We start from the raw sequence: 16,263 nt of genomic DNA on the forward strand, positions 1-16,263 counted from the left end.
TCAATTTTGATGCACTGCTGACGCTTCAGTGTGAACAGCACTGTGTGCTGCCATGTGTATCATTTTCATAGGCGTTTGAGGAGTGTTAAAAAATACCCCTTCAACACTAGTGTGAACTGAGCCTTACTTTTTCCTTTAAAGAGTCAACTATAAAAGGTGACCAGAGTCACCGAAAAACAAACATTTCACAAATATCTGCCATCAAAGATAAAACTTTCCCCTACTCTGACACCTTTAACCCATTACAGATATTCTGCCTATGGGGGCAAGATTGCTGAAAATATGACCTAACCCTAATAAAAAAATAAATAAATAAATAAAATAAACACCACACACAATCATAACATAGCATTTTAGATTTAGAGGTCTTTAAGCAAAAGTGCAAAAAAATTAATGCCAGCACCTCAGTGCTGACGTGGCAAACATCTTATTCTAAGTCTTACATTAAGAAGATCCATATTTGCCACCTGATATGCTGCAGATCCCAGTACTTTTTGAGGTAGTCCTTTCACGGTGCACTCCAGAAGGCTCTAAAGAAAGAAAATCCCCATCAAAATGCAAACATTCCCGTTAACATAAATATCCATATACTGTACTCAACCATTGCCATGTACTTACCAAGCACTTTTCCACCTGAAGAGAATCTGAAGTGATTATGTTTTTCAAAGTTTGCAGCAAGCAGGTCAACACCTCGGAGCCTTGCCGTTCTTTTTTACTACCTAAAAATAGTGTATGGTTGGATTCAAACTGTTGTGTTAACTGCACACATGCAAACTGGTGATCAAATAGGGCACTCAAAGTAAACTAAAAACTATTACAATTTTCCCCCAACTCAACAAAAATAAGCGTGAATTTTTTTTTTTTTATTTAAAGGCTAGGTTTACACTTGAGCGGGTTTGCATCCTGTGTTTGCGTGGGCACGGTAGTCCTTTCATTTGAACGGGCTTCTGTGCCAGCATTTTCTGCAAAAAAAAGGATGCCTTCATTTTAAAAATGCAGCCACAGGGAAATCGCATGGTGCTTTTTTTCCCCAGCGGTTCTCTCACCCACAAACACACTGTGGGTTTAGATGCATGGGGGTGTCATTGACGACAAATGGCAGCCCCACATGCCTCTACAGAGCAGCGCGATTTGGCTGCAGGGGATTTAGGGGACAGCTGCGATTCTCGCACCAGCCTGCTCAAGTGCGAACCTAGGGTAAATCTGTACAAGGGTTTTTAATGCCATCTCTTCCTCCCACTTCCACCCCTCAACACTTCAAGTAATGGTGCACCAAAATGAAAATTCTGGTGCCAAAACTGAATTCAAAATGCACTTGGCCAAATCCCAAAACGCGCAGTTTTTGAAAATACATTTTTTGGAAAAAAATACTTTGATTTAAAAAAACAATATATACTACATTTTTTTTGTAAAATATGAAAGAAGATGTTACGGCAAGTAATAGATACCAAACATGTCACGCTTTCAAATTGTGCACGCTCATGGAATGGCGTGAAACTGCGGTACTTAATCTCCATGGGTTACGCTTTAAAAAATTTCTACAGGTTAGCAGTGTCAAGTTACAGAGGAGGTCTAGAGTGAGAATTATTGCTCTTGCTCGGACGTTCGTGGCGATACCTCGCATGTGTGGTTTGAACACCATTTACATATGTGGGCATGGCCTACGTATTCGTTCACCACTATGTGCGAGCACGGGGAGACCTTAAGCTTATTTTTTTTAAACATTTTATTGCAGTGTTCCTTTAAAAAAATGTTTCTTTTTATTCTTCTCACAAGAAATGCATGCATTCCTTGTGATAAAAATAATTAGTGACAGGTCCTCTTTATGGAGAGATATGGTGTCAATCTCTGCAATAGACAGCATTGTATCAAAAAAAAAAAAAAAAAAAGAACGGGAAGTGACATTGCTCCGTTTCTCCAAGGGCATAGAGATGTGTGGCGGCCATCTTTCCTTAACTCATCTCTATGCCCAGCGCCGTAATCGATGGTTTCTCAGGCAAGACTGAGCTACTGGGCAGGTGTGAAAGGCAAGGTTTTTTCCCCCAATTTTGGCCAACAGCTGAAACGGGTGTTTTCGGCCAAAATTTCAGAGCATCCCTAATTTAAGTAAGGTTTTCTTCTTCTACAAGACCACCATTGGCAGAACCCTGGAGAAAGGTATCTCAACCCTTCAATTCCTCTCAATTTATCCATACAAGAAGATAGTCTGGATTACAGGTAAGAGAACTCCTTAAACCCTCTAACAATGAAGGATCTCACCTCTTCAATAAAACATTTTGACTGGAAGAACCACAAACTCCTATAATTGTTGCACAATTAATTTACCTGTCTCCATAGCTGCCTTTACAAACTCTATCATGTCTTTCCACACAGCATAAAGTACAGCACCTAGGAAAAAAAATGTCAGAATACAAAAAAGGTCATATTTTGATTAGTGTGCGCCCCCCCCCAAAGCATTAACAAAGCTTACCTGAAGCATCCTTTCCAATGGTAATAAATCCATCTTGGACAGCATTCAGCAAAGTGCTGGCATGTTTACTGAAGAAAGAGGAACTGCCCATCAATGGATGCTGGAGAGGCTCTGCAGAACAGTATAACAGTGTTGACTTCAAGAGTATTAACACTTAATACAGTATTAATATGCAACAGAGGGAATTCTAACATACCTAAACTGAGCACAAGCTTGTGTTTATTGGCAAACTGCACAACTTCTGGACCCAAAAGGAAATGAAGCATCATCTCTATACCGAGAAGATGAACAGATGGAAATGCGACAGAAGCCAAGAGACTGGAGTTCAAGTTCATTTTTGGAGTAATTGGAGTGACTGGAGTGCCAAACGACACATTTCCTGAAAGCCAAAAAGTATAATTGCACTAGTTAATCCTTCATGATTAAGCACATTGCTGAAACATGTCATGGGGTTGGGACCATTTGAGGAAGCTTGTTGGCAGATTAAAATTACACCTGTGAAGACACTGGTGTGTGACTTTCCATTTATACTAAGCTACATGTGGAGGAGTGAGACTCCAAAGCCAGCCCCTGAGGGGAGTAGAGGGTTGTGCTATCCTGCACTTTTCTTTGATTCAATGCATTAGTCGGCTATGGCTATTTTGAAAAGTTTCAGTCTCTAATCTTAACTTATAAAAGGCAATCTCAAACTTTTTTTGTGACTTAAGCTCCAACATTCCTATTAGCCAAGGGTACACAGGCTGGACAAATTATGCTTAAAGTAAACCTGCAGTGACAGAAATATAGATTTTTCTACTGAACTTTTTGTTCCAAAGGTGTAAACCCCAGCACAATTAACTAGTGAGACCAGGATGACTATCTGGAATAAGTATGCAAGAGTTCAGTCAAGTCAGACTTCAGTATCTGCATGTTTTCTTTAAGTCAATGACCCTCCTGTAAAGAAATTTATTGTGATGCCAACCTTGAGACTGTACAGCAATGGAAACTATAATTTCTGTCCTCACTTTAATCTTTGTAGTCTTAGACTGGTATACATTTTGCTCTCCAAGATGCATAGTCAGACATGCACCACCACACTACATTTGTGAATATACATTATATGGCCAAATGTTTGTGGACACATGACCATCATACCTGTATGAGCTTGCTGGATATCCCATTTCAAAACCCTGGACAGTAATATGGAGTTGCCCCCTCCTCTGATTTAGAAGTGTGTCTGCTGATGCCCCCAGATAGAGTTAAGTAATGGTTTCTAATTTCCCAGCTATAGGGCTCAGTACATGACCTTAGTAGTGCTCAGTTTTGAGCAATTCCAGGTCTATTCTCTGCAGAAGGTGGATGAAACTGAGGCCACCAGGTCCTTTCACCTCCTAAAAGAAGTCTCTAGTCCGTCAATGCACCATGTGGAAATTGTCACCTCACAGAAATGCTTGGATGGTATTTGTGACCAGAAAAACAAAAAAACCAAAGAGTGGCTTGGAAATCATGATCAAATTGTAATTCAGCATCACACTATACCTTTCTGTATGGGTGTAGAGGCAACCGGGTTAGCTGAACGCAGTTGATGTGCCTGGGGAGAAGCTGCATCTACACATAAAGCACTTTGAATCAAAGGTAAACAAACCTGCAGACAAACAAACAGCTTTCAGTATTTGTCACTGATACTATTAACTCAAGGTACTTCTTTTCAAATGGCATACGGAAAATCACACAGGATCAACTTTTTAAAAATGTAAAATAAAGCTACAAACCCAAGCAGGAGAATACAGTAATACCTGTTCAAAGTGAATTGGCAGCTGAGATCCAAGACGCATCAAGAGATACCACCATACTTCTACTTTAGTCAGAGCCAGAGCTTCTGTTCTAACATGGATAGAGCTCAACGGCTGCATTAGAAGTTTTAGTCTCTTTGAACTGCACAAAATGTCTGTGGATACAAAGGGCCATTGTTTGTTAAGGGATATGTAGTTTTTGGTGTGCCTTTTGCATATACATGCATATTTAATATATACACCACAACCTAAACTGTAACTTAAAGGTCAGTACTATGAAAAAACAGTCAGCCTAAATTCATAAATAAACCACAAACTAAAGTGCAGCCCACTTAGTACTGAACACAGAACTAAGCACTTGCTTAATGCTTGCAACAAAAACTTTACATTCAAGACCTGCAAGATTTACATTGTGCTAAAGTACATGTCTGAACAGTTTATGGGTAATTTGAACAGACATCCTAAAAGATAAAAAGGAGCAAAGCAAAACTAAAAAACACACCAACACTACATATCTAGTTAAAAGTACACATTAACAACTGAAACATCTCAAGAATATTTAGATATACAATAAAATGTACCTGGATTTAATGCAAAGTTATCAATGAGACTTTTCCAGGCAATAAATGCAATCTTCTTGATTGCAGGGGATCCATTTCGAAAACCTAATTCTTCAAGTTGCAGCAAAGAATTAATAAAGCTGCCACTGCGATGTAACGTCTGGAAAAGCATCAAATTATTTATGAGAAAACAGGCAAGGACCCGCAAAATCATAATCTTATGGATACGGTTAGGTTACCTTCCCAAGCAGCTTGACGAACAAAGGCCACAATTTCAAAACATAGGTCTCGTTCTTGCTAGTAAACAGCTTGTTGAGTTCTCCAATAATTTTCTAAGAGCAGAGAAAAGAACGATTTTAAAATTCCTACTGGAGTTAATGATATGTAATCAAAATTGAAAATGGCCTGTAAACAAAATTACCTTGAAAGTGGTCACAAGTTCAAAATAGTAAATTTAATGCACATTACAAAGCAGGCACCTACAACCTGCTTTAACCACTTGCCAACCATGCTACAGCGCGGTTGTCCAGTCCTAGGAGGGCGTCATAGGACGTCCTTCCAGAACGCGCCCTACCACGCGCTCCCGGCCATCTCCGCGATCACTGTGTCTTACAGACACAGCTGATCACGTGATGTGGTAAAAGGCCAAATCACAGTGGCCTTTTACCACGTGATCAGCTGTGTCCAATGACACAACTGAAACCATTCAGGCTGCATTCACGCTTGAGCGTTATGTAGCTCGAAGCTCAAAGCTCCAAAAATGCTCAAATTTACAAAATCCATTGTTCTCTATTATGCCTGTTCATGTGATCAGGTGTGAACAGGCACCATAGAGAACGATTTTTTAAGTTTGAGCTTCAAAACTCTGAAGTGTGAATGCAGCCTTAGAGAGAAAACTATACTGTAGAAGATCAGGGAAACCATTTAGACAAGCATGCTCCTGAAAAATCACAAAAGTGAAAACTATTGGGTGCACACTTAGGGCTAAACTTAGACTACATTCATACTAAAGTTAAACGCTTGGTTAGGCTGAATAAAGTCCATCCCATTCAACCTGAGTGTGTTTATGTTATTACCATTTTCGATATCTTTGTACACTGTGCTCACCAAGAAAGAGTAGGCACCTAGAGGTAAGCTGCACATCCTTCGCCCATTCTCTAGAATTTCTAAACCCACAAAACACTATATGCAAAAGAGCATGTCAACGTGTGTGCACAAAATGAATAATGGCTTCAGCAGTGAAATGGGGTAAACGATTGTACCCAACACAGCAGAAACTGAAAGTTCCTTTTTTTTTTACATAAACGGTAGCAAAAAGTTTATAAAAAAAGTTTTATTTGGTTTTACACATGGTTTAAGTAGAGTTTTTAGGTGCAACACTGCAACTGTTTCCACTTGTCTATCCTGCCTGCACCTAACAGCTGTACTTTTAATTTCTCTATCAGATCATCTCCCATAGTTATTACCTTTTATATCATTTGACCCTCCATCCTATTTTGTAAGCTCTAATGAATAGTATTCTAACCGTATTGTCTGCCCTAATGTTGTAAAGCGCTGCCTAAACTGTTGGAGCTATATAAATCCTGTCTTACATTAACCACTTGAGCTCCAGAGGATTTACCCCCATTAATGACCAGGCCTCTTTTTGCTACTCGGCGCTGCACTAATTCAACTGATAATTGCACGGTCATGCAACGCCGCACCCAAACAAAATTTACGTCCTTTTTTTCACACAAATAGAGCTTTCTTTTGGTGGTATTTGATCACCTGTGCGCTTTTTATTTTTCACGCTATAAACAAAAAAAGGCCAAAAATTTTGAAGAAAAACAATATTTTTTACTTTCAGCTATAAAAAATATACAGTAAACTCAAAGTTAGTTATAAATTTAGGCCAAAATGTATTCTGCTCCATGTTTTTGGTAAAAAAAATCCCAATAAGTGTATATTGATTGCTTTGTGTGAAGTTATAACGTCTACAAACTATGGTATAGATACTGCAATTTACGCCATTTTTCTGCTATACAGCGCTGCGCTAGTTTAACGGACAATTGCGCAGTCATGCAATACGGTACATAAATGAAATTTACATCCTTTTTTTCCCCACAAATTCAGCTTTCTTTCGGTGGTATTTGATCGCCTGTGCGGTTTTTATTTTTTGCGCTATAAAAAAAAAGGCTGACAATTTTGAGGAAAAAAAAACAATATTTTGGACTTTTTGCTATAAAACATGTCCAGTAAAAAAAAAATGCAAAAATCAAATTTAGTCATAAATTTCTGCCAAAATGCATTTTGCGACATGTCTTTGCTAAAAAAAACCCAATACGTGTAAATTAATTGGTTTACGTGAAAGTTATAGCGTTTACAAATGGCGAGAAAGATACTGGAATTTTTAATTTTTATTTATACTAATAATGGCGCCGATCAGCGACATATGGCGGCAATCAGCGACATATGACGGCGACCAGCGACATATGACGGCGACCAGCGACATATGACGGCGACCAGCGACTTATGGCGGGACTGCGGGACTGAGACGGACATTTTGACACTGGGGGGGAACTGACTTGGGGTCACTGACATCCCCAGTGACACCAATACAGTGATCAGTGAAAAAAAACCACTGAAACTGTATTAATGTCACTGGGGAGGAAGGGGTTAACATTTTTAGTGTTCACTGTGTGAGGGGAGTGTTTTACTAAGGGGGCGGGGGTGTGTGCTGGACGGGGGAGGGAGGGGGGAGCTGATCGAGGGAGAGAAACTGTATTCTCCCTCTGCAGCTTGGCGGCGAACTGTCACAGAGCAGGCTGTGTGTAAACAATGCAGCCCTGCTCTGTTTCAGTGTTTACCGCTCATCGCGGGAAAACGGCCGGTAAAAACCGGCGGGGACCCGCTGCTGACACCCGTGGGACAGGTAGGGCGGGCGCGTGCCTCGCGCGCGCCCCCTGCCTGTTTTGTAGGCACACGTTTTAAAACGTGCTTTTGCCTACGAGCGCCGCCCTGCCACCGTTTATATGCGGTGGCTGGGCGGCATGTGGTTAAATCCTGCACAGACTGAGGTGGCAAATCCTCTGCAATTTGTTCAGACGTATAAATAGTCTTTCCTCCACTGGAAAAAGAAATCTGATCGAATAACCTTCTTGTGCATCTCCTTTCCCCTCCCCTGAACTCACTTCCCCCGAACAACAGGGAGATCCTTCCCCTCTCTAAATCAGAGACTATGTACGTTACATGCGAAGCTAAGGGAGTAAAATTAACAAGAGTGCGTTCACTAGGAAGGGAAGCAGCTTGAGACATAGAAGGCTGCTCATGCAGAGTGCAAAGTGGCAATAATTTCTTCCCTCAGAGCACATGAAATTCTTAATGAAGGAGACAGAACCAGCAACAGAAACACATTTCTCGCAAATCTTTTTAGTGTATGAATCAGAAAGCTTGGAGCTACAGCTCCCACATCTCCTGGATTTGCAAGATTGCTAGGCAAAACCAGAGAGAAATATACACAGCTCACTGAACCCTCTCCCTGATCCTCAACCCCCACCATTTCTCTAACCACAGATACCATTGCTCCCTTACCTCAGCAGCCGGGGTCTTGGACCCTTCAGATGAGGTGCCCTGGTTGGCCTAGGGTGAGGCATGTCTGGTCCTAGCTCTGCAATCTCTCCCTCCTGCATGCTGGGGTGTTTAGTGCCACAGCACCATTATTCCAGAACATCCACTGAAGTCACCGGTGGCTCCCCACGATCTCCCCATAGCAAAAAAGTGTTTCCTCAGTTTAAAAAAAAAAAAGCTGCCTCGGCATGTCCTCATTGACCGGAAGTGCATCATCGCAAAACGCTGGAAGTGCTGGTGCCACTATCCTGGAAAACCCTTCCGGCCACCTCAATAGCCGCAGGAAGTGACGCACTACCACCATCTTGGAAGGACCAGGAAGACACCACCGCCAGCAGAGGAAAAGAAAGCCATGGAAAACCAATGTATCCAGAGGAAACAAACACACACACTCTAAACATTTTCCAATATTGAATGGAAGTCCTGTCTCCTGGGAGAACACTGCCATGGGCCAAAAAAAAAAAAAAAAAAAAAAAAAGCATCTGGAGTTGGTCAATAAAACACAGAGGAGCGAGATACAGGTAACTTAACTAAACACTTCTCAGTGGAAACAACTTCCCTGAGGCAGTACCCACAAGCAGGCTCACCAGGACTCGAGGTAATTAACAGGCAACCACAATTACCCACACCAACAGAAAACAAAAAACCTAGCAATGCGTTCACTTGGAGGGTCAGAAACAATTACAGAGGACAAGGGGGAGAAAGGGGCTTTTTAACTGGTCTCAGTATTGTGTTTCCTGTAGAGGGCAGAGCCAGTATTTCATTTTGCCGTCCTGGAAGACGCATAGGGAAAATTGCATTTGTGTACCAGTCTGGTCCACAAAATTGTGTTCAGCTGCTGACCATATAGTTGAATTTCCCCATAGGCACAGAGACAAAAAGAACATTATACCAGAAAGCACAGAACCAGATGGAAAAAACACAAGAAAAAAAAAAGCCCTGAATTTTACATCCTGTTCCTTCCAAGCTGTAATACTTCTAGTGACAGAAGTAAAAGGGTTAAGTCCACTGACAAGAATACACCAGTTTATGTAGATATACTCACAGAGGTCATGAGCTGTTCTGTTAAGGCTGCCACCTCCTGTTGCTTCTGAAGCAGGAGTGGCACACCGAGTTCTAATGCTGTTGCGGCTCTTAATCGAACCTTGGGTGCAGAGTGAACAACCAATGGGATAATAATCTTTGCCCATCGGACTGCCTCATCTGTCATCTGAGCAGGTGTCTGTTCCAACAGTCTGGGAAAAAAGTAACCAAAAAAAAAGTTAGATTAATATTTTCATTTCTACCTGCTTTTAAAAGAGACCTTAGGTACACATGAAAAAATCATCATTTAAGACCTATTGGAATTCTCAATTGACAAAAACTAACGAAAATCAATGCCAATTTTCATCAAAGAACAAAAACGTGAATGAAAATGTGAGGGAGCAGTTTTTTGTTTTTTTTTTTAAAGAGAAGGGGAGAGAAAGGTACCAGGATTTTATTAATATAAAAAGGTCTAAAATAATGGTAATGCACTCACAAGCTTCAGTGTGAAACAGGCATAGAATTAGCTCAATGCGAAGCCGTCAGTAGTGGTAATAGTCCCATCTGAAGGAGGTGTGCTTTTGACTCTGAAACGCATTCCTGACTGGCTACTAGCACCCAGACTTTTGACAGCTCCATCTGACAGTTCTTCCAAAGGTTCCAGCAGCGGCTCTCAGACTGCTTCTTTGGATCTCATCACCGGCACCTACTGTCTCTCCATGATCCCGGCAGCTCCAGTTGGGGCTATTACCACTATTGACTGCTTCACATTGAGCTAATTCTATACCTGTTTCACACTGAAGCTTGAGAGTGCATTACCATTGTTTTTATGCATTTTATATGAATAAAATCTTGCTGCATGATTGGTGTCCTGGTGCCTCTCTCCCCTTCCCTTACAAAAAAAAAAAAACCCTTTCTTACATTTAGATTTTAGTCAACTAAAATGTACTAGAGATTTTAGCTGACTCAAACAATTCAAATGACAAAATCTAAAATGGCATTTCAGGAAAAAAGAAAAAAAAAAAAAAAGCAATGGCTAAAACTAAATCAAAATTTGATATCAAAATTAACACTGGACCTAAGTGTTCAGATTCTCTTAACAGATTCTGAGCAAGACCATGCTAAGGGTCTTGCTCAGAATAGGTAAGGGAAAAAAAAAAAATACTGCAACACAGTTTGCTAAGAACAATCTGCTCCAGGCTACCTCTAGTATTGTTCATGTGACCAAAAGCATAGACACGATGAAGGGGTAGATCAGAGTTCAGCTCTGCTGATCCTTTTCAGCAGATATTAAGTGACAAAGGCCCAGGCTTTAGGTCGACAAGAACCCTTAACATAGTCGAGGTACCTAGGAAAGACATTTTACCCCTTCTACTACTAGAACTATTCTAGTCTGGTAACATAGCATTTAAGTATAGGACTACTTCCACTGACTATAGTTAGCTACACACAGTCTACAAAAGATATGCTCTTTCAAACATTCCAGGATCGGCACTAAAACCGAACCCAATTGACATCACAAGTGATATATATAATGACAGTCCTATAGCCCGTTGTAAATTTGTATCAGCGACCGTTATCATTTTAAACAGGATAAGTGCACCTTTATTAACATTTTACAACTTACACCTGCATTTAAGGTGTACATGTAAAAAATGTTACCATGCAGCAACCCCATCCCACCATAACAGTGGCAAGGGGGAGCCTTTCTCCGCACCCACTGTCACATTTTAAAAGGGTTCTCCGCCTGCACAGTCACATTCATTCACAGGAATCTTTGAATGAAGAAACTACAGGACCCATCTTCCACCATGGCAGATGGCTTGTAGTTAATATTATTATTATGCAGTATTTATATAGCGCCAGAAAGGTTTGCTCAGCACTGTACATTATAGTGGGGGACAGAACATGAGACAATACAGTAACAAAATACACGAGGGGTTTGAGGGCCCTGCTCTTTCGAGCTTACAATCTAGGAGGGAGGGGAAAGTGGTACAGGAGGAAGTGGCTATGGGGGATGGAGTGGTAGGAGGAGTGGAGGAGATCGGCTGTTAGGTGAGGGTGGTGTAGGGCTTCCCTGAAGAGATGAGTTTTCAGGGTGCGCCTAAAAGGTTAGGAGGGTAGGTGACAGTCTGATGGATTGGGGTAGTGAGTTCCAGAGGATGGGGGAAGTCCTGGAGAACTCCTGCAGTCGGGCGTGGGAGGTGGAGACCAGGGAGCTAGAAAGTAGGTGGTCTTGTGAGGAGCGAAGATTACGGGTAGGGTGGTATTTAGGTATCAGGTCGGTGAGGTAGTTTGGGGCAGCGTTGTGAATGGCTTTGTATGTCAGTGTTAGTAGTTTGAATTTAATGCATTGGGCAATCGGGAGCCAGTGGAGGGAATGACAGAGGGGGGTGGCAGTATAGGAGCAGTTGGTAAGGTGGATGAGTCTGGCCGCTGAGTTCAGGATAGACTGAAGCGGGGATAGTCTGTGATGAGGTAGGCCGGTGAGGAGGGAGTTGCAGTAGTCCAGGCGTGAGATAATGAGGGAGTGAACGAGTTGTTTAGTAGTGTCTGGGGTTAGGAACGTACGTATTTTGGAGATGTCGCGGAGGTGGAGCCTGCATGAGTTTTCCAACGTTTGGACATGGGGTTGGAAGGACAGGTTTGAGTCTAGAGTGACCCCTAGGACTTTGGCTTGCGGGGTGGGACTGATGGTGGCGTTGTTAGTCATGATGGAGAGGGGGGGGGGGCGCAGGCTGGGGGAAGATTAGGAGCTAGGTTTTGGAAAGGTTCAGTTTGAGGAAATGGAGCGACATCCAGTCTGATATGTCGTTCAGCAGGTGGGCGATACGGGCGGAGACTGAAGGGGTGAGGTGAGGGGTGGAGAGGTAAATTTGCGTGTCATCGGCGTAGAGGTGATAATTGAAGCCGTGGGAGTGTATCAGTTTGCCGAGGGAGGAGGTGTAGATGGAGAAGGGGCCTGAGGACAGAGCCTTGGGGGACCCCAACATAGAGGGGGAGGTGGTAGCATTATAGGTTACGCTGAAGGAGCGTTGGGATAGGTAGGAGGAGAGCGCGGAGTCTCTGATGCCGAGTATAGTTTGTTAAGGAGGAGGGGGTGGTCAACTTTGTCGAAGGCCGCGGAGAGGTCAAGGAGTAAAAGGACTGAGTAGTGGCCATTAGCTTTGGCGGTTAGCTGGTCATTAGTGATTTTGAGTACGGCGGTTTCGGTGGAGTGTAGGGGACGGAAATATACTTCTCAATGGACTGTAATGGGGTGATGTTTCCCTCATAGTCCATTCACTTTTCCCCTAGCTTTGTAACCGAAAGCCTTCATGGAAGTATAGGCACAAAGCTAGAGGAAGAGCATACAGGAGCCTTTTCTCTGCAGGCTGCTAATGAAAAATAAATAAATCCCAATTTTTACACCTGCAAAAACATGGTTTTTTTTTTGTTTGTTTTTTTTTAAGGTGAACTTATCCCATGTGTTAAAGTAAAAATATTTCTTACTTTATAACAACATTTAGTGCTTCATAGGCAATGACAACTGACTGCACATCTTTGTTTAATACGTTTTCTAATGTAGAAAGAATTGACAGTACCTGGAAAACAAAAAACAACTATACGTCAACTTTCAAATTACATAGCAGGTTTAAACAAATTGACATCAAATTCTGGGGTATGAATTTGGAGGCAGACTTATCAATGAACCATTAAATACATTCTGAGGGGGCTCAAAAAAAAAAAAAAAAAAAAAAAAAAAAAAAAAAAAAAAAAAAAAGGTTTCTCAATGAGACTAACAATTTAGTTTTCTGTGTAATGGGTGCAGTGGCTAAATACATTTTTGGAGAACTCACCGCCTTTCCAACATCTTCTGCAGAGAAGTGCTGTTTTGAAATCACCCAAAGTGCTCTTGTGCATGTGTTTTTATCAGTTGCTTTTACAGCAATACTGTTAAGTGACGACAGTAATTCTTGTACCTCAGTTGCTAAAAGAAAAACATGCAGAAATGGTGTAAGGAACGTATCTTAAGTGTGCAGAGAAAATACAGGCCTCTCCTTTTAAAGCAATCCGGGAACTAATAAACATTTATATGCGTCAGCTGAGCACACACCGTGGTTGCCGAAATGTCTAGGACAATAAGTTTTTATCTTCTTATGGAAAGCTATGAATTTTGTTAGACTTTGTTAGACTTTCATAAAAAAAAAAAAAAAAATATGATACACACTGAAGCAATAGCAAAAACAAAAAAAGTCCAAGTCCTGGAATAAATGCTTAGCATTCCCCTTATTCTGGTTAAAGGACATTCCCAGTTAAACTGCAGTCATTTAAGCTATTCAGAAGCTCAGTATTTAAATACAACTAAAGCAAACTGATTAAATAAAACAAAAGGGTGCTGTCCCAACCTTTCAAACTAAAAAATTAAAGGGGAAGCAGCTCTTTACGGTGTGAAAAAAAATAAAAATAAAAAAAGTGGGCTATTCTCACTATTATTACAGTGAAATGATGCTCAATTGCCTCTATAAACAATCAAATCATGTCTTTATAGTGTCCATTCAAACAGATATAATCCATCCAATAGCTTTCAGTAAATTTCACTCAACTCTGTAAACAACACCTGTGTGAAATCCAGCCGATCCAATTCATCACCACATGCGATAAACAATAAAAAATTTCCAGATCCCCATCAATTCATGCATATCACATAACCAAAAAAGGAGGCAGCAGATGTCCCTGGGGTCGTTGTAGTAATAAAGTACGACAGTATGACAACACATACTCAAAACAAGAATGATTTCTTCCATGATGTAGTATATATTTTAGATCTACATGTACCACTTCAGGCACTGGAATAACCGCATGGAGTGGATGCAAACCACTAAGCTCCACCGCTCTGCCTGTCTGAGCTGGCGTGCGCTCTACAGGCTGAATCCAAATCATTAGCTGATTTTAACCACTTGCGCTCTAGAGGGTTTACCCCCCTCCTGATCAGGCCATCATTTTGCGATACAGCATTGTTACTTTGACAATTGCGTGGTCATGCGACACTGTACATAAATTATTTGTGGAATTTTTTCCCCCCACAAATAGAGCTCTCTTTCCGTGGCATTTGATTACCTCCGCGGTTTTTATTTTTTTGAGCTATAAACAAATAAAAGACCAACAATTTTGAAGAAAAAAAAATGTATTTTATAATATATATATTTATACACACACACACATATATATATATATATATATATATACACACACACACACACACACACACACAGTTCCAAATTATCCAAATTCTATTTAAGTGTCACAAAGATTAAATATTTTGTTTTTCAGTTTAACTCATGGATGGCATTGTGTGTCAGGGCTCTTTTGATCACTGAAAACAATCTCGGACACCTGTGATAATTAGATTGGCAGGTGAGCCCAATTTAAGGAAAAACTACTAAAGGAGGGTGTTCCATATTATTAAGCAGGGCACCATTTTCAAGCAATATGGGGAAGAAAAAGGATCTCTACTGCCAAAAAGAGTGAAATAGTTCAATGCCTTGGACGAGGTATGAAAACATTAGATATTTCACAAAAACTTAAGCGTGATCGTCGCACTGTTAAGAGATTTGTGGCTGATTCAGAGCACAGATGGGTTTGTGCAGATAAAGGCACATTGAGGAAGATTTCTGCCAGATCCATGTATCGGATCAAGAAAGCAGCTGCTAAAATACCATTACATAGCAGCAAACAGATATTTGAAGCTGCTGGTGCCATTTGAGTAAAACTGAAGATGTTGTAATCCAAGCTATATTATTAACCTTACTTTCATGTGATGAGCTAAACAAATGTTCTATAAAACTCAGTTGTCAGAATTTTGTTTTTCTGTTCATTGAGCTATTGATTAAAAGCTTACTTTTCAAAAAGGGATGTACTCATTTATGCTGAGCAATGTATGCTTATTTATGGAGGCAATTATAGCATGTTTTATGTATGTATGTATATATCATTTTGGGCTCAACTGAGCATCATTTCACTAAGTGGGAATAGCACCTGTTTATTACTGATTTTTTAAAGGAAGCACACATTGTATTTGAAAATTTTTTTTAAAATACAGAACAGCATTTTATGACAGCAGGAGAGTATGACATCTCACAAAAAGAAAAATGAAACCGCCTGTTATTTAAATGTCATACAAGGTATACCTGTATGTTGACATGTCTGATGGTTACTGAGGCGACTATATTTTTACTGTTTGGGCAGTTGTACACTCATGGTGGTATCTAATAAAGGCCAATTGGGTCCAAAACATTCTACCCAGCGGGTTTATAATGGTTAAATTCCTACAGTCCGAAAAAAATTATACCCTCCATTTTCTCTGCTTATTGCTGAAGTACAGTATGGATAGGTGAATACTGGAAAACTGTGTAATGTGCCAGCAACATTTTTTATAAAGCTCAGCTGCAACCAAAACTTGCTTTTATCAGTTTTGCACAGGAGGTAGCTTAGAACCTGTCAGGTTATTGCAGTCCAAGTCCCCATTGGGATAGGAATTTTTTTTGTAGGCATATACAATGCAATAAAATACAATTTGTAAGCAAAATAAAGAATACTTCCAAACGCTACTGGATTATTATTACTGTCTGTCTTACTGTCCAAGAAGTGACAACCCCCTCCCCTCGTTTCTTGGCCAGGGAGAGGAAGAAAGGTAAACTCTCCAATGGGATGAGACACAACAGCACAAAACAAGGCCCACCGCACAAAAACATGTAATAGCAAAAAAAAAAAAAAAAAAAACCTATGGTATTGAGAAAATAATCAAAACATAACAGCAATAAAAGAAACTTCCTTGAGGAGAAAAGTGAAC

At 40.7% G+C, this 16,263-nt stretch overlaps 1 protein-coding gene across 3 annotated transcripts in view; it reads right to left on the bottom strand.

Annotated features, from left to right (window-relative positions):
* The window catches only part of RIF1 (replication timing regulatory factor 1), a 54,389-nt gene that overhangs the window by 26,301 nt on the left and 11,825 nt on the right, over positions 1–16,263 (bottom strand). The window contains exons 5-16 of one of the 3 annotated variants that reach the window (XM_089689349.1): positions 13,271–13,401; positions 12,924–13,015; positions 9,454–9,643; positions 5,042–5,134; positions 4,824–4,962; positions 4,246–4,397; positions 3,989–4,094; positions 2,667–2,849; positions 2,471–2,581; positions 2,326–2,388; positions 619–719; positions 468–530 (exon numbers count right to left, since the gene is read on the bottom strand). In XM_089689349.1, the coding sequence (XP_089545475.1) occupies positions 468–530; positions 619–719; positions 2,326–2,388; positions 2,471–2,581; positions 2,667–2,849; positions 3,989–4,094; positions 4,246–4,397; positions 4,824–4,962; positions 5,042–5,134; positions 9,454–9,643; positions 12,924–13,015; positions 13,271–13,401 (1,424 nt within the window). Of the gene's footprint in view, positions 1–443; positions 531–618; positions 720–2,325; positions 2,389–2,470; positions 2,582–2,666; positions 2,850–3,988; positions 4,095–4,245; positions 4,398–4,823; positions 4,963–5,041; positions 5,135–9,453; positions 9,644–12,923; positions 13,016–13,270; positions 13,402–16,263 lie in introns of all 3 variants that reach the window. The other 2 variants (XM_089689348.1, XM_089689350.1) reach the window with 2 other exon arrangements.

This window comes from Staurois parvus, unplaced genomic scaffold (assembly GCF_062004578.1).
Source record: "Staurois parvus isolate SC_StPar_1 unplaced genomic scaffold, SC_StPar_1.0 ptg000471l, whole genome shotgun sequence".
NCBI classification, from domain to species: domain Eukaryota; kingdom Metazoa; phylum Chordata; class Amphibia; order Anura; family Ranidae; genus Staurois; species Staurois parvus.